This window comes from Camelus bactrianus, chromosome 19 (assembly GCF_048773025.1).
Source record: "Camelus bactrianus isolate YW-2024 breed Bactrian camel chromosome 19, ASM4877302v1, whole genome shotgun sequence".
In the NCBI taxonomy this organism is placed as follows: Eukaryota; Metazoa; Chordata; class Mammalia; order Artiodactyla; family Camelidae; genus Camelus; species Camelus bactrianus.
This window is the reverse complement of record NC_133557.1, coordinates 19,213,224-19,232,459: the sequence shown is the minus strand read 5'-3', so window position 1 is coordinate 19,232,459 and position 19,236 is coordinate 19,213,224. Positions and strand designations below refer to the sequence as shown.

General features: G+C 42.9%; 1 protein-coding gene across 2 annotated transcripts in view; it reads right to left on the bottom strand.

The window, feature by feature from the left end:
- The window catches only part of TOX2 (TOX high mobility group box family member 2), a 120,045-nt gene that overhangs the window by 41,359 nt on the left and 59,450 nt on the right, over positions 1 to 19,236 (bottom strand). For both annotated transcript variants that reach the window (XM_074347312.1, XM_010958724.3), the window contains exon 3: positions 1,569 to 1,814. In XM_074347312.1, the coding sequence (XP_074203413.1) occupies positions 1,569 to 1,814 (246 nt within the window). The remainder of the gene's footprint in view (positions 1 to 1,568; positions 1,815 to 19,236) is intronic.

The window sequence follows — 19,236 nt, the reverse complement described above, 5'->3', positions numbered from 1 at the left end:
ATTTTTTAAGCAAGAAAATTTGATGGTAATAAGAGGGAAACAATAAATAAATAAAATACAATCAAGATTAGCAGACTATGAACTGTATGCCCGAAGGCCCCAGGCATCTGCTAGAATTGGGCCATGAATTTGGCTGTGGCCTCTGAGCAGCCTCTGCAGAGATAAACATGATCTACCTGGCACCATGTGATTTTGATAGAAAATCAGTTCAGTGGCTCCTCCTCCCCTGCATCCAGGTGTGTTTGTGACAAAGTCAAGGATTGCTTCCTCCAGGACACAGTGGTTGGTTCAGCCATGCTGTATCATGTTCCCATGCAAGACCCAAACTGCCACCTGCTAGAGACATCAGGGAAGATGTTGGCTGCCAATGGCCATCATACCTGCTGTGCAGAAGTGGGGATGAGATAGGGCCCTAATTATACTGCTGGAGTTCCTGGATCCAGCCATGCCTAAAACCCTCTGTCCACCCCTAGATATTTCAGTCTTTTTCGCTTCAGCTTATTTGAGTTTGATTTCTGTCAATGAGGAATGAACCTAGTAGTTGTGATTTGCATATCATATTAACTGTGAAGGAAAAAGCAAAATGAAACACACATCACAGTCATTTAGGAGAGGTACTAGAATTCCCTTAAGATTTTTCCCATTATACAAAAAATTCTCTACTGATTTTTCTGAAGGTCTTGATTGTTCACATCAGCCATTCATGCTGAAAAATCCTACCTTTCCTCAGCATGGGATTCAGGCCCTTCATTATCCAGGCCCTGCTAGCTCTTTCCCCTCCCCTCTCCCTCTGAGGCTCCACATCCTTTCTCTCCAGCCTGATTAAAAGAATGAACTGCATGATGCTCCTGAGAGGGACGTGAGCCCTTGTGCCTCCTGCTTTTGTATATGCTGCTCCCCTAGCCTGGAAGGTCCTTTCCTGTCCTGTTCTGCCTGCCAAATTTCCACCTATCCCACAAGCTCTAACTCAGTAATCACCCTCTTTCTTGCCAACTTAAGCAAGAGACAATATTTTTAAAATGATATGATTCCATTTATATGAAATGTGCAGAATAGGCAAATATATAGAGACAGAAAGTAGGTGAGTGGTTGCCTAGGGCTGGAGGACGTGGGGGGAGTTGGGAATAAGGGCTAAAAGGTAGAGGGATTTTTGGGGGGGTTGATGAACATGTTCTAAAACAGACTGTGTTGATGGTCACACAACTGTGTGAAGATACTAAAAGCTACTGAACTGTACACTTTAAATGGGTGAATTGTACGGTAGGTGAACTATATCTCAATAAAGCCTTTAAAAACTAAAAATAAAGATGAGATTATACTATTAAAAATAACAAAGCAAATAATACTGAGATATTATATACAGAGCTTCAGAACTGAGGAGTATGAGGACATAAATTTCCCCCCACGCCCACCCCCCCCATGTTCTGCAGACCCCTACATAAGCAACCACCTGAGCCTAGACCCTCCCCACAAGCAGAAGATCCTCTTCAAGGCACTGACATTCTGTTCCCCTCTAACCCCCTCCCCTGACTTAACCAGCAGGAACCAGGGCAGGTACAGGGACTCACCGTGGGCAGCTGGCCCGAAAGCAGGTGGCTGTCCTGGGCCAGCATGTTGGACACCATGATGGCCGGGAGGTCCATGGCCTGGTAGGAGTAAGCAGGCAGCAGTCCGTTGGGCGCGAGGCCGTGGCACAGTGAGTGGTAGCCGGCTTCGTGGTCCCCCAGGTGCAGGAGGGGTGGCTCAGGGAGGTTGGGAGGAGTTATTGGGGGGATCTCATAGTCTTCGTTGCTCTCGTTCTGGCTGTTGTAGGTCTAAAACATCCAAAGGGCATGTGGTTGGAGGTCAGTGTCTTAAACATGCCTAACAGCATTAGTAACAGCAACAACCGCGATAACCCCTTGGCCAAGGAGAGAGGAGATGATCCCTCTGCAAGGCACGCGGTCAAGAGGTCCTGGCCAGACTCCTGCCCCATCCCCAAGTGGGCACTTCTTCCTCCTAGAGGGTCTGTACACAAAATCCTGCCTCCCGGGGAGTGGGGCCAGCTCCCGTTCACCTGTTCCTCCTGTTTCCCCAAGATCTGGCCACTGCAGCCCACCGCAGCCCACCATGAATCCACCTGTCCACACCCACCTGTTTTACAGATGGGACAACTCGGGTCCAAAAGGAAAGCGGCCCATGCAAGGTTAGTAGCAAAGCTGGGAGTGGAGCTGAAATATCCCGACTCCCTACCCAGTGGTCTTCCAGGGCAGCTGGACCACTTTCTCCTGTGTGTTCCCAACACCCAGCCCAACGGGGTCCTCTCTTGGTCTTTCTCATCTTGGTAAATGGTACAAACATTCCCCAAGAAGCACAAGCTACAAGTCATACTGGACACTGTACTTGCCAAGCATTATTTGTTAATTTTTCTCACCTCACTGTGCTGACCAGGAAGCTCTAGTATATGTTGAATAGAAATGGTAAGAGTGGACACCTTTGCTTTTCCCCCTTAAGTATCTCAATATTTTACCACTAAGCATGATGCCTGGATCGGTTTCCACAGGTATTCTATAAAGGTCAAGGGCATTCCTTTTTCTTTCAATTGTGCATCGATTTTTAATTTTATTGAACTCTTTTTCCCTGCATCTACTGAAAGACTCAAATGACTTTTCTATTTTAATTCAGTTAATGTGGCAAATTGTTGCAGTTGGTTTTTCTTTTTTTAAATTTTTTATTTTTTTAAACATTTTTTTATTGAGTTATAGTCATTTTACAATGTTGTGTCAAATTCCAGTGTAGAGCACAATTTTTCAGTTATACATGAACATACGTATATTCATTGTCACATTTTTTTTCGCTGTGAGCTACCACAAGATCTTGTATATATTTCCCTGTGCTATACAGTATAACCTTGTTTATCTATCTACATATGCCCGTCAGTATCTACAAATTTTGTACACTTGGTTTTTCTAATGTGAAAACAGCCTTGCATTTCTGGAACAGACCGTACTTGGTCATAATGTTGTTATTATTTTTATGCATTGTTGGATTTTGTTTAGGATTTTTGCTTCTAGGTCATGAGTGAGATAAGCCTATAATTCTCCTTCTTCACACTGCTCTTGCTGGGTTTTGGTACCAAGGTTAACATTAGCCTGGGGAATCATCCCCCCTTTAGACCTAGAGAGATTAGACCTAGGAGAAGAAACACGTGTGAACTGGAAGATGAATCTGAGAAAACATGACAGAGAAGTTTCAAGACATAGAGGACAATGTGAGGGTCTCTAACGGACATCTGTTCCAGCAGCATTCTGGAGGGAGAAGAGTGAGAGGATGGGATAGAGGAGTAACTGAAGAGATAATGGTTGGGAATATTCCAGAACTGATGAAGGACACCCAAGCATTGGTGAATATGATGGTAGATTTTACAACAATCATAATACAAAATGTGTAGAGAGGGGGAAAAGACATGAATCCACAAAGCATCAAGAAATAACATCTAACATCCTTGTGTTCTTTGGTAAGTTAAGAATGTGCATTACAATAAAGCCCTATACAATATCTGGTTCCTGGCAGGTAGGCTCTCAGTAAATATTTGTTGGATGAGGTTGCTGGGGGGGGGGGATGGGTAGGACTGAGTGGAGCTATGGTGAGAGTGAGGACCACAAGTATCTAAAACACCTGCTTGGTGTCAACGCCTTTCTCCTTGGGCACCTGTGGTTTGAACCTCACCACAATTTCTGTAGAAGAGCCCTAACTGCCCTTTATATCCACGGAAACATGCTCTGAGAGAGTAACGCCTTGTCACACTCACACCCAATCACTTGGACCCAGAGCCCAAGCCACCTCTTGCTCACTGACTCCCTCTGCAGGGCTATTGTGAGATTGTTTCACAGGTAGACAAGTAGTTTAGAGCTTTAACTTTTTACACTTACATAGCTACCAAAGGAATAAAGTTAACCACAAAATAAGAATCAACAGAATGCTGGCCTGAAGTTTCAGAGCCATTAAGGGACTTCCCCAAGGACACAGAGCAAGTAAACAGCAGCTCACACACTCAGCAACCTCACGGTTTCCCCTGCTGTGAATGTCCCTAACTCCTCACTCCGCACTGTGCATCGCAGGGTAAAGCCTGGCTTCTGTCTGACCACCGAGATGGGCTGGGGGCTGACTGCCTTTAGATGGTATCATATCATATTATCTGGGAAAGCAGAGCCCCAGGAAGCCTCCCCCAGCCCCTCGCCCATCCCACAGAAGGACTCCCCTCCTCTCACCACCCCCACTCCCCCTCCTCAGCCCCTCATATGTGCTCCCCAGAGTATCATTATTGCCTTCAATGATCTGTGACTCTTTAGCTTGTGTCCCCTGCCCCCAGACTCCATGAGGGTAGGGGTTAAGACTGTCTTGTCACCAGGGCCTGGCACACCGTAGGTGCTCAATTAGAATGTGATGAATGAGCTCATGAAATGGGGTGGGGGGTACATGAGGCTTTGGATTTAGATCTCATCTGGATGTTTCCATGTCTGTCCCTCTCACAGACTGGAAGTCCCTCAGTCACCCACTGCTCACGTCTGTGGACCGCTGCCCTCTTCTCTGTCTGCTCCACCCACAACAGGTGCTGTCGCGTGGCATGGGATGGTGAATGCCAAATGACTGCCCAAGTCCATGCCTTTCACTTAAAAACCAAAACCTTCACACGCTGGAAGAGGCCCAAATGCCCAGAAGCCTTTTGCAAAAATAAGCATATGGTAAATCAAAATATTGGAATCACACAATGATGACAATTCATTTAAAAAGGCAATTAGCACGTTTAAAAATAACTAAACATGCAAACACATACATGCCTCCTCGGAATGCAATTAAATCCTAAATGCAGGACACCTGAATAGCTGCCCAGCCTGCTACAGACTCATCCTGTGTGCCAGCCACTGGACCTGGCATTTTCACGCTCACTCTCCATTCACTCGGTATCAGCTCTGCAAAGAAGTGACTGTTATCTCCACTCTGCAGGTGAAGAGGATGAAGCTTAGAGAATGGAGGGGGCATGTGGCTAGTAAGTCTTGTGAACTCAAACCCAGGTCTTGTGACTCTGAATCCATCATTTTCCCACACTGGGTCGGATACCTCTTCACCTCTTCAAGATCTGTATTTCTCACTTCCTCTAAGTAAGAGATGGGCCACTCAGATGTCTAGTTTGCTCTCTAGCACCAGTGTGCTCATGAGAATACAGAAAGAGATGCCAAGTTGTAAGAACTCTAGAAGTGAAAAATATTAGCAAAACCTTACAGGGAGACTTTTGCAAAAAGTTGTCTCTTCCTAGGCACCCATCCTCTCTCAAGCCCACTCCAGTTACATTTTCATTTCACCACCCACCCAATCTGTCTGGCAAGGTCACCAATAACCTCCATGTTACTAAGTCCAATGGTCTGATCTCAGTCCCCACTTGCCCACCTTGACCTTCTCAGCAACATCTGACATACTTGGCCACCCCTTTCTCCTGGGAAGAGATTTCTTCAAATGCTTCTAGGACACCACAGACGCTGATCTTCTGAAATCACAGGCCATTTCTGCTCCATGTCCTTTGGTGGTTCCCATTCTATCCCCCAACCTATTAACGATGTCACAGAGCTCAGACCTCAGACCTCTTCTCTAAACGTACTCACTCCTTGAGGATCTCATCCAGACTTGTGGCTTTAAATACCATCTGCTGCTGCTGACTCCCCAGCTCGTATGTCCAGCCCAGACTGCTCTCCTGAACTACAGATTCATAGAGCCCACTCTTATTTGACAGCTTTGTTTGGATTTTTTTTTTAATTTAAGTATAGTCAGTTTACAATGTGTCAATTTCTGGTGTACAGCATAATGTTTCAGTCATACATATATACACATATATTCTTTTTCATTATAGGTTACAACAAGATACTGAGTATAGTTCCCTGCCTTATACAGAAGAAATTTGTTGTTTATCTGTTTTATATATACTAGTTAATATTCTCAAATCTCAAACTCCCAATTTATCCCTTCCCACCCTCCTTCCCCACCGGTAACCATAAGATTGTTTACTATGTGAGTCTGTTTCTGTTTTGTAGATAAGTTCATTAGTGTCTTCTTTCTCTTTTAGATTTTAATAGACACCTTGAATTTAACATGTCCAAAAGAGAACCTATCAATCCATGGAATTCTCCACCACACTGAATGGCAAGTCCATCCTTCCAACTGCTCAGGCCAAAAAGCCTTGGAGCTATCCTTGAACCCTCTCCTCTCACCTCCTACACCAAATTTGTCAGGAAATCTATTGGACCCACCTTCAGAACAGATACAAGATGGAACCACTATGATCCAAGCCATCATTTTCTTTACCTTGAATGACTAAAGTAGTCTCCTACCTGGTTTTCCTGCCTCTGCCCTTACTATGGTCTATTCTCACTCAGAGGCCAGAATTATCCTGTTAAAATGTAAGGTCATACAGATGGCAAACAGGCACATGAAAAGATGTTCAACATTGCTAATTATTAGAGAAATGCAGATCAAAACTATAACGAGGTATCACCTCACACCAGCCAGAATAGCCATCATGAAAAAGTCTACAAATAATAAATGTTGGAGAGGGTGTGGAGAAAAGGGAACTCTCCTACACTGTTGGTGGGAATGTAAATTGGTGCAGTCACTATGGGGAACACTACGGTGGTTCCTTAAAAAACTAAAAATAGAGCTACCATATGACCTAGCAATCCCACTCCTGGGCATATATCTGGAAAAGATGAAAACTCTAATTCAAAAAGATAACATGTATCCCAATGTTCATATCAGCACTATTTACAATAGCCAAGACATGGAAACAACCTAAATATCCATCCACAGATGACTGGATAAAGAAGATGTGGTGTATATATTATGGAATATTACTCAACCATAAAAAAGGAATGGAATATTGCCATCCAACATGGGTGGACCTAGAGAAGTGAAGTAAGTCAGACAGAAAGACAAATATCATATGACATCACTCATATGTGGAATGACACAAATGAATTTATTTACAAAACAGAAAGAGACTCACCTAGAAAACAAATTTATGGTGACCAAAGGGGAAAGTGGAGGGAGGGATAAATTAGGAGTTTGAGATTAACAGATACATAGAAGAAACTGTAACTGACTGTTCTTTGTGGGGAGCGAGTTGGAGTAGGGAGGAAGAGGCATTAAGGCAAAAGGCAGGGCTAGGAGGTAGGGGTTTACCAACATTCAACATCTACCATATAGAGATGGATTTGGGGGGGCTGCTAGAATCACCTTGTCCCTCAATTCCTCCATTTGTGCTTTTTTTCCCCAAATCAACTAAAGAATGAGAACTCAGAACAAAGTAATAAGGCTGGGTGGAAGGGGCGTCCAGAAGGAGACTGTCAGGTTTTCCATGCACCAATTTCAGGGAAGGAAGAGTGGTGGACTGATCCAGACAACCTCTGTGGCTTGCCCTTGGGTCAGAGAAGGGGAAGCCTTCCCCTGAAATTCTAGGAGGAGGGGTATTAATTAAACATCCAAGCCAATGAATCCTTGAGGTAGGGGAACAAACAAGCAAGGGGGTGACCTCTGGAGCTTGAGAAAGGGATGGGAAGGAAGGAATCTAAGACCATCTGATGGGCCAGAAGCCTGTTGCAGTGATAAGCTTACGTTCCATGAAATTATCAGAATAAACTCATTCACTTACCACGATAAAATAAAATGAAAAGTAAATAAAAATTCAACCCCAGGAAGTAAAAAATACATATGTTCTTTTAAATAACACTTTCTGAGACAAATACTCAAAGCTCAAACCTAGAGAATGAAAAGAAAGCCAAGAATGTATTCTATAACGAGTGGTGAGCTGAAAAACTACTATAATTTATATTAATTCAAAATAACTATTTGATAAGGTGACTGCAGGATTTAATGTGACTATTCTATAAGGATTCCTAAAGTGGAAGAAGTACAGGATTATAAAATAATGATCACAAACTAAAAATCCAGAGGGTTTCAGCTTAGAAGCTGTGCCTTCCTCAAAGGAGATTACAGATACTGATTATTTATTAATTTAAATATATTTGTAATGATTTTAAAAATTTACTGAGGTGAAATTCACATAATAAAATCAACTGTTTTAAAATTAACACTTTAGTAGCATTTAGTACATTCATAACGTTTTGCAACCACCACCTCTATCTAGTTCCAAAACATCTTCATCATTTTAAAAAGGAAACCTCATACTCACTAAGCAGTTTCTCCCTATTGCCCTGGTCCCAGCCCCTGGTAACCACCAATCTGTGTTCTGACTGTGGATTTACCTATTCTGGATAGTTTCATATAAATGGAACCACACAGTATGTGACACCTTATGTGGCTTCTTAAACTGAGCACAGTGTTCTCGAGTTCATTCACAATGTAGCATATATCTGTAATTCATTCCTTTTTGTGGCTGAGTAATATTCCATTATATATATATACCCAATTTGTTTATCATTCATCCACTGATGGACATTTGGGCTGTTTCCATCTTTTGGCTATTGTGAATAATGCTACCATGAACAAGTGTGTACATATATTTGTTGGAGTCCTTGTTTTCAATTCTTTGGGATATTTAGAGCTAGAAGTAGAATTGCTGGGTTATATGATAATTCTTATTGAGGAACTGTCAAACTATTTCCCACAGTGGCTGCATATTTTACATTTCCACCAGCAACATGTGAAGGTTCCAATTTCTCCACATCCTCACCACCAACACTTATGTTCCATTATTTTTAGTAGTTTTAATCCATATTTACCTACTGACTGTGATGGTGAGCATCTTTTCATGTGTTGTTTGGCCATTTGCATTATCTTCTTTGGAGAAATGTCTTGAAGTCTTAGGCTTATTTTTAAGTTAGGTTATCATTTCATTGTAGCATTGTAGGAGCCCTTTATGTATTCCAGATACTAGACCCTTATAAGATATATGATTTGCAAATATTTTTCTTCCATTCTGTTGTCTGTTTTTTCACTTTCTTGATAATGCCCTTTGATACACAGATGTCTGTAATTTTCATGGAGTCCAAGTCATCCATTTTTTCTTTTGTTGCTCATGATTTTAACATCATATCTAAGAATCCATCGCTAAATCCAAGGCCATGAAAAGTTATCCCTATGTCTTCTTCTAAGAATTTTATGGTTTAGCCTCAAGACTTAGGTCATGGATCCATTTGGAATTAATTTCTGTGCACAGCCTGAGGTAGAGTCCAACTTCATTATTACACATGTGGCTATTCAGTTGTCCCAGCACTATTTGGTGAAGAGACTGTTCTTTCCCCATTGACTGGTCTTGGCATCCTTGTTGAAAATCAATTGGCCACAGATGTAGGGTTCTTATTCCTGGACTCTTAATTCTATTCCCTTGGTCGACATATTCATCCTTATGCTAGAACCACACTGTTCTGGCTTCTGTGCCTTTGTAGAAATTGGAAAGTGTCCAAGTTTGCTCTTCTTTTGCAAGATTGCTATGGCTATTCAGGACCCATTGCAATTTCATATGAATTTGAGGATTAGCTATTCCATTTCTTCCTAAAATGGTCAGGGAAACTTAAGAGGGATTGTATTGAATATGCAGATTGCTTGAGTAGTATTACAATCTTACCAAAATTAAGACTTCCAATTCATGAGCACAACATGTCTTTCCCATTTATTAAGGTCTTCTTTAATGTCTTTCAGCAGCATTTTGTGCTGTAGTCCTAAATATTTTATTCTTTTGGATGTTATTATATACGAAATTGTTTTCTTAGCTTCCTTTTTGGATTGCTCACTGCTGATACAGAGAAATACAACTGAGTTTTGAATATGGATCTTACACATTGAAACTTTGCTGAATTCGTTTATTAGCTATTTATTGTAATTTTAAAGAAAAGCAGAAATCCCACACCATTGGAGGAACAACCACAATAAACGGAAAAGAAAACAGAACCTCGTAAATCTAGCAAAAATCTGAAAAGAAAAAAAGAAAATAGAAATGAACCATGAAAAATGGTAATGAAAATTCATAAAATGACAGTGTTAAGACTAAATATTAGTAATCACAATAAATATGAATGATTTCAATTCCTTTATTAGAAGATAAAAAATAATATTTTGATTAAAATAAATGAATCCAGCATATGACATTTATAACAGGCATCCCTAAGAGAAAATGACACAGGAGGTTAAAACTGAGCACATACATCAGGCAAGTAAAAAGCAGAAGTGGCAAAATTAATAACAAATTAAGTATAATTCAGGGCAAAAAGCATTAAAGAGACCAAGAGGAATACTTAAGTTGATAAATGACACAATCCCCTAAGAAGAAATGACAGACATAAACTAGGAATATAAAACGTTACAAAAACTGTTGGAAGTACAAAGAGGATTTAATCAATCCATAAACATAAAGAGACACTAACACATCTCTTCAAACACTGACAAATCAATCAGCTAGAAATGAGTAAGGACAGAAGATCTAAATAACACAATGTTCTCCCTTGATTTATCTTAACATTGAAAGGATACATATTCTTTTCAAATATCCATGGAACACTTAAGAAACATGACCATGTACTAACTACTCAGATCATCTCAAACTTTTCAAAAGGTAGAGATGATACAGGCCCCATTCTAGTATCTAAACGCATTAATGTAGTTTTTAACAACAACAAAAAAAAAAAAAAAAAAAAGAAGAAGAGAGAAAACGAAGGAGCAGAAAACGTGGAGGGAGGCGGACCCTCCAAAATACTTGGACCCTTTAGGAGCAATCTTCTAAATAACTTTTGAGTTTAAGAGGAAATCAGAACTGAAACTACAGACAAGGAGAACTCTACCTGACAAAACCTGTAAGAAGTGGACAATGGAAAATTTATAACTTTTTCCCTAAATGAATTTATTAGAAGACAAGAAAGACAAAATAGATGAATTCAGCACTCAAGAAGCTAGAAACAGAAACAAAATAGACTGAAAGTCAGTAGAAGAAAGACTAATAAAACAGAAAACCAATTTTAGATAAGATAAGGAAGAGATGGTTTTTGGAAAAGGCCAACAAAACAGTAAACCACTGAGGTGGGTAAAAAAGATACCCCAAAAAGGAATGAAAAACACATTGACTCTTTGAAAGGTGTTGAGAAACCCTTTGTAACAGAGTAAAAGGCTAATTTTCATAAATGTTTGCTATTTCCAGCTTAATAACTGTTAGTTTCATTTTCTTGCTATAGATTTCTGAAACAGGTATGTCAAAAAATTTCCACCATGACTGTGATTTTATCCAGTTTCTTCCTATATGTCTGTTCATTTTTGGCTTCATATATTTCTGAGCTCTATTGTTAAGTATTTACCAATTAATGATTACTGTATCTTTTTGAGGAAGTGCACCTTTCATTAGTCAATGGGTTATCCAGTTAATGCTTACTAGAAGGTTCTCAGACTGACATTTGGATTACCCATTTCCATTGCCCATCCAATGCTGCATAGAAGGACAGAAGAGTCACTGAGGGGGAATCTATAGAAGCAGAGAGTGATCTGGCTTTTTTCACATCCTGAACCCCTACATTTAAGCCAAGTGAGAAAGGCCCCAGTAACACAGTTTGTTGGGATTCGGGGTACAACACAAAAAGGGAGGTGGCACCTTATTCCCTCGTGGAGTCTGGTAAGAGAGAGCTCTCAGGAGGACCGAGTTGATGTCCCCAGAGTTGAGAGGCTAAGGAGGACACTGATACTGGAAGTTTTAGGAAGATGGGGCTGGAGCCACCTGCAATGGCAGAGCCAGGAGAGACTGAGAGAATGAGAGGGGGACAGAGAGAAATCTGCATGTACGGGGTTTGGCAAGTTGAGGATGTGTGAGTTGCTGTGGAGGTGAGTGAAAGCTAAGGAAGGCAGGTGGCTGGCTGAGGGCATCTACAGAGGTGCCACCCAGGACAGCAGCCTGATAGGACAGGGGGATCTCGGTGGCTGGAGGTGTGTCAGCAGGTACACCAATCACCCGCAGAGCAGGTCCCAAGAGGTGAGCTGCAGTGTGACTCCCCAGCTCGCGTGCCCCACAGAAGAGCCAGCATATGAGAGGCTGCTACAGCAGCAGGCTTGGAGGGCAGGACACCAACAGTACCTTATCCCGCCTCACCTTGTCCTGACCTGGAGCCTCCAGCAGCATCAAAGGAAATGCGAGTGCATGAAGAGGTTCTAGTACACCTCAGGCCCCCTGCAGGTTTCCAAGGCCATGAGCCAGGAAGGAAAGAACACAGGATGGACCTCTGCTTTTCTGTACCTTGTGGAGTCCAGCCTGCTGAGAAACCCAGAGTGACAGCAACAATACCTTTTGCTGACACAGGACTTTGCGGTTCCAAATGCTTCCACATATTTCCGATATTCTTCCCACAAAAGCTTGTAGATTCTTGGAATACATAATCAGTGAGTACTTTTTTTTTTCTTTGATCTACAGAAAGAATGCTAGCTTTGGACTTAGACTGACCTGGGGCAGATCCAGTCCTGCCACTTACTTGCTAAGGGACCTTTGGCGATTTATCCCAGATGCCTACTCCTGAGGGTCTTTATCTAGGAAACCCCACCCAACAGTTGAGAGAATTATACAAGGAAAGAGATGTGAAAACACATAAACAGAACGTCAACGCAATCCCCTCCCCGACATCCAAGAAGGGGGAAAAAAAAGACCTCAGGGTGTAACGAGAACAAGTGTTAAATATCTTTTCCGCTTTGGAAACTGAGGTTCAAAAAGGCAAAAGGACTTACCCAAAGCCACACAGGTAGCATTTATGCTAACAAGGACCAGAAGCCTTAACTGTCTGGAGCCAACACACACACTCTCCCACTATTCACGCCCTCCCAACACACACACATCAATCCTGATTAGCCCAGGACAGTCCTGGTTTATGCCTTTTGTCCCTGGGTAATCTTTAATTGTGCCCTTTCCTACTTTAAAATTGTCCCAGCTTGGACAATAAATTCTACGGCCACTTACCATCCTAACGAATCAAACCCACATCCTATAAGAACATCTGAGCTGAAGGACTGTGATTCACTTCAGCACCTCCTGACTCTGTTTTCAAAACAAGGGAAAAAGCATCTTATCCAAACCTGAAACCCCATCAGCTGGATCAGGGCACCCAGCGCCGTAACTTCTTCTCACGTGCACAGCGAATTTATGAATTCAGTGGGGAATGAAACGCAATTTTGTCAGCCTTGTCTGTGTCCATAATGACCGAGTCAAATTAATCATCTCGGGTAATACCCCTGTGTCACCCGTCCCAGAGATGTTTAATAGAATCTTTCTGATTCATGTCTCGCAGCCCATCAGATGTGGAGTATTGCCGCCCTTCTGAAAATCAGTACAATTATGCCTTCTCGTTGGGCTATCATTTTCCAGGACTAAAAATGCTTCTTAAAAATAAATAAATAAGAGCCTGTGCCATATATAAATGAAACGGGAGTGAAAAAGCCATAGTGTTAAAATTAAATGTGGATTCTGGAGGTGGCGGGGAGGGGAGGAGGAAGCAATAGCTTTTTAAGCCTTTATTTATAGGCAAGACTCCGAGCCGTGGCAACAGGGGGGGAGGAGAGCATAGAAAACACTCCCGCTGGTGGTCTTGACCCTGAAATGCTTGGCTCGGAGCAGACAGAGGCATCATCACGTGACAATGACAACCAGTCACATTTGATGTGAGTTTTGTTTACTAAAACTGTATCTGGGAACAAACATGATAATCCTGGCATGTTTTGGCTCAGGAAATTGTAAGTCACTTTAAGGTTCAAGCAGCTTTCCAGACTGATACACCTGTGAGTGTTTGGGGGGCAGGGGGTGTCTGGAAAAATGAGCAATGAGTGGTGGGGTTTTCTTCTTCTTTAAGAGGAAGTAATCCCAGCAGAACTGAAGTAGCAAGGCTGGGGATAACTCGAAGCCCCAGTTTTTGAGTGAGAGGATGGAGCCCGAGCACCAGGCATTACCCCATTTTACAGATAAACAAGCTTATTTTTCTCAAAAGTGGCAGGGTTTTGTTTATTTTAATAACATATTTTTATAATCACATATCCAACTAGCTCTTTGACACTTTCCTTTGGATGTCCTGGAGGAGAGGTCTGTAAAATTTTTCTGCAGATGTCCAGATAATAAATCTTTTTGGCTTTGTGAGTCATACAGTCTGTCACAACTATTCAGCTCTGAGGCTGCAGCATGAAAACAGCCATAGACATTATTGAACTAATGAACATAGCTGTGTTCCAATAAAGCTTTATTTACAAACAAGAAGTGGTGGGCTGTGGGCCATGGGCCACGGTTTGCTGACCCCTATCCTAGAGACTTTTTTTCTTCTCCATAGAACTTTTACCATCTAACACACAATATTTATTTTAAAAAAACTGGGGGGGGGGGGCATCAGATTTATTTATCTTACGGAGGTACTGGGGATTGAAGCCAGGACCTTGTGCATGCCGAGCGTGCACTGAGCTATATCCTCCCTTAACATATAATACTCTTGCCTTCTTTAAAGTATTTATTGTCCATTCCTGTCACTAGAATGTAAATTCCACTGTTTGGTCACTGATTAGTCCAAGGGCCAAGGATGGTGCCTCACACGTAGTAGGACCTCAATAAACATTTGCTGAATGAAATAATGAATGAATAAATGAATGAGAATAGGGGTTTTGGTCTGCTGTGTTTGCAGCTGTACCACCAGCACCTAGAAAACTGCCTGGCACACAGCAAGTATTCAGTAAATATTCTTTTAAATGAATGAACACACAAATGAGTTTACTGATGGCCCACCGTGGTATCGGGCCAGGCTCTGCACCATCTTCCCTATAAGCTCTAAGAAGTCAGCAAAAGTCTGAGGTGGCCTTCTCCTTAGAAATGCTGCTTAGCACAAAGTAATTCTAACCTGACCCATGAGGCTCTCCCAGTACCCTGTCCCTATCTTAGAAATCATCTTCTCGTGAATGTGTTTGAATTCCAGCTCTGCCCTGACAGGCTGTGTGACCTTGGGAAAGTCACTGCCCCTTTCTGGGCCTCAGTTATACCACCTGTGAAAAGAGGGAGTTGGACAGATTTTTAAATCCAAATTTAACCCATGTATGTGCCACTAGTTTGCAGGTACACAGGCTGACATGAAGCAGTGCTGATTTTAAAAGCCCTTCTAAACGATGAGTAGGCCCTCCAGTTGTTTGTGTTAAAGTAGCTTCTGGGGAAAAAAAAGGTATATTTGGGGCTTTTTTTTTTCTTTTCCATTTCTATCTTTTGAAAACTACACAAGTAGCATCACCTGACAATGCGCCAAGCCAGCTGCCTGAGGAAGTTCTCAGAGACTGGCCTTTGGGAGTGTTCTGAGGTCCTGTGACAGCGGGCTCAGCAGGGAAGCCCGCCAGTCCATGCTGCTCCAGGGACACTGCCCGACTCAGACCTTTCCAAGGCTTACTGCCTTCAGAGCAGGGCCCTGCTACCTGTCTGGCATCCAAGGACACCAGATCCTGCAGTAATGAGCCCACTGCAGGGCCCAGACATTGCCTGCTCTGGTGTCACCAGGCCCCTGGGTGTGCTGGGCCCTCTGCTCAGGCGGTTGTCCTCTGGGTAATCAATGAACGCATTTCTGTTGAGTGAACACTGAAGAGTTGAATCACTGGGTCACAGAGCTTGAGATACGGAAAACTGGCTTTCCAAAGTGGTTGAACCAATTTATGCAGCCGTGAACGAGGGCACTAGTGCCTCTGCATTCTTGTCCAACTTGGTATCTTCTGTCTTTTCCATTTTCTACATTCTGTCCTAAATGTCAAAATGCTTCCCCACTGCCTTTCCTTCTCAGCTTCTCCCATTGCTATGTCTGGTGATTGTTTATTCAGGACAGCAGCAAGAAGAAAACTACACCTGCTCCATGTTTACATACCACACAGATGCAACCTCTGGCCACAACCCTGCCACCCGAGAGCCATTCCAGCCCAGTAAACAACCCGAAGTAGCGTGGAGAGCCTCCAAAAGCCTTGAGCTGTTACAGAGAACTGTGTTGAAGGTTTTCTCGAAGGGACTTTGAACAGGACATCCCACCTCACAGTGCAAAGCAAAGCTTCCTCGAGGCTCTCCTTCCCCATCTCCCTCTCCAAAGCCAACAGTCATTCCTTCGGCCTATCTCCCCGTCCCTCCCCAGCCTGGCACACCCTCCCCTCCAGGCCAGGCGCCCCAGCTCCCCCAGTGAGCTGCCCTCCCAATGGCTCGATGCCCCCAGGTAGTTGTTCAGACCCTGCCACCAGGCAAACAGGTACCTCTCTGAGGCCCCTGGTGCTGGCCTGGCTTCAGGGCATCAGGACTGGATTTCTGTGAACCTGGAAAGCAAGCCTCATCTTGTTTGTTTCATCCCAGTCCTACGTCATAACGTTCACAGAAAATGACAACTACCTACCAAACATCTTCCTCTCTCCTCCGCTGTTTGGCTTCTCTTCTCTCAACTGCAAATTCAAACAACCACCTCATCAAACTATCATATCCAGCATTGGCCGAAGCTGGCTACCTTATACCTATTTAACTAGTCCTCTTAACTAACCTACACCCACCTAACCAGTCTAACTCAAATAAATGACATCCACTTGTGGTTTTCTTAACCTGCCAAGGTAGGTAACAATACTCCCATTTTACAGAACTAGAAAGGGAGGCCAAGAGAGGTTAAGTAATTTGATCAAGGTCACACAAGGAGAACAAGACAGAAGCAGGAGTCCCATGGAGCACAGACTTGCCACTCACCCTCTTCTGAGTTCTTGAGCTCCACACTCTGCCAGCCAGGCCTGGCAGGGGCAACCACCGCATGCCTGAACCTTTGTTCCCCATCAGAGCCTCTGGCTTTGAGTATAGGAGAGAGGGAGGAACCGGCTGTCTGGACCACACGAAAGCCTTTTAATGTTAATGAGGTGTGACTCAAGGAGGCTTGGCAAAGCCAGCTGTTCCCTGGAGCACTGGCCTGGAGGGTGGTCACAGGGATGGGAGTGGGGAGGGGTCACACATCTTCAATGGGCTGACAATTATCAGGAGGCATCTTCCACTATTTTTGTGATTTTAGGGGAGCATTTCTTGGCACATTTTAAAAGCAAGATGGTTTTCAATATCATCTTTTCAATTTCAACCCTTAACATAATTTGATTGGCATTAGACTAAATAACTGACTGGCCTCCTCTTTGCTGATATTTCTCATGCTGTTTTTATCTCCTGTGCCCACCACGTCCTGGGTGGATGACTTTGGTAAGTTGTTTTACTTTTCTGAAAATCAGTTCTTTCATCTGCAAAATGCATACTTTAATAGCACTACTGGTAACTACTATTTGCCATGTACCAACCACTATAAGAACTTTGGGTAGATAGATAGCTAGCTAGCTAGATGGAATGGAATATTACTCAGCCATAAAAAGAATGAAATAATGCCATTTGCAGCAACATGGATGGACCTAGAGATGATCATACTAAGTGAAGTAAGTCAGACAAAGACAAATATCACGATATCACTTATAGGTGGACTCTAAAAAAAATCTAGACAAATGAACTTATTTACAAAACAGAAACAGACTCACAGACATAGAAAGAAACTTACAGTTACCAAAGGGAAAAGAGGGGAAGGATAAATTAGAAGTTTGGGATTAACAGATACTAACTACTACATATAAAACAGATAAACAACAAGTTTATACTGTATAGCACAGGGAACTATATTCAATATCTTGTAATAACCTATAATGAAAAAGAATATGAAAAGAAATGTGTGTGTGTGTGTAGCTGAATCACTTCTTTGCTGTGTACCTGAAACTAACTTAATATTGTAAGTCAACTATACTTCAATTAAAAAAAAAAAAGAACTTTGGGTATAAATGCATCCTACTTACTTCTCCCCACATCCCTTTGAGGAACTTCTAAAGACAACACTGAGGCTCAGAACAGCTGGTTGACTTGTCCAAGGTGGCCCAGTCATGAAATGTCAAGACCGGAATTTGTGCCCAGGTCTGTCTCCCCCTGTCGTTACCTTTGTAACCCATCTGACCGACAGTATCTATTATTGCTCATGGCGGGCTGAAACCTCACTCAGAGCCACCAGACTCCATCTCAGGGGGCCCCTTCAGCACTGGGGTGACTCAGTCAGGTGGAGGAGGCCAGTCTCTGGCCTGCTGAAAAGACCACTGTCCCTCCTAGGGTCTCAGGCAGAAGAGGGAAGAGGCCAACCTGCCAAGAGACATAACCTAGAAGGTCCCTCAGAGATACCCATTCAACCCCTATTTACAGATGCAAAAATCAGGACTCAGAGAGGGCATATGACCCACCCAGGGGCACACAGTGAGAGAGGCTGAAGAGGATCAGACCCAGGCTCCTGGCCCTCCAGAAGCTAAGGACCCAGCATCATTCTGGAAGGTCCCCATCTGGCCCATTTCGACGTCTTGATCACTGGGTGAGCGTGCATGGCAGCAGTGAACAAATGTGTTAAATCGGGGACTCTCCTATCCTCCCCAAGAAAGACCCAGGCCTTACAGAGGATGCTGCACTACAGGTGGCTGGGGGTGGGCGAGGGGTGCTGTTTTAAAGAAAACCCTTGAAATTATGTTTCCAACCCAACACTGTTCCCTCCCCCAACCCATAAATTTCCTGCACCATCTTCATTGTTTCCATCCCATTTAGAGAGAGTGAACGTTTCCTGGGATTCAATTTCTCTCATAATAGTTGGAAGGAAACACAACTACACGCTGTAAACATTCACTGCATTGTACGAAAAATATCAGCTTTATGGGGGAGGCGTATTAAGGGCAGACCAAGGTCCCCCCACCCCAACCCCCTGCCCCACAAACCCATCCCCTAATGCCTCCCATGCCTGTGCCCTCAAATACTTAAACATCTCACAGCCAGGAGTCTAGAGCTTTAAAATAAATATCTATATCGTCATGGGAATCCAAAATTAGGATTGGTGGGGGATAAGTACCGACTCCTTCTCAGCAATTTTCTCTCAATGAAAACAAGAGAGGCTAGTCCATGTTTCCAAGCACGTGTGTGGGACAGATGAGGAAACGTTCATTAGTTCAGCCTGACATATACTCAATTCTCCCCATATACATAGCATGGGTTTTTTTCCTTCCTTGCATTTTATTCTCCAGCTGCGAAACGATATTAAATTTCATCAGATTTGAACAAAATCTATGGTCTTGAAACACTTCCCTTTAAAGCCCCTCATATTTATTCAGAATTCATGAATCATGTTCCGATAACACAATCGTAATTATTTT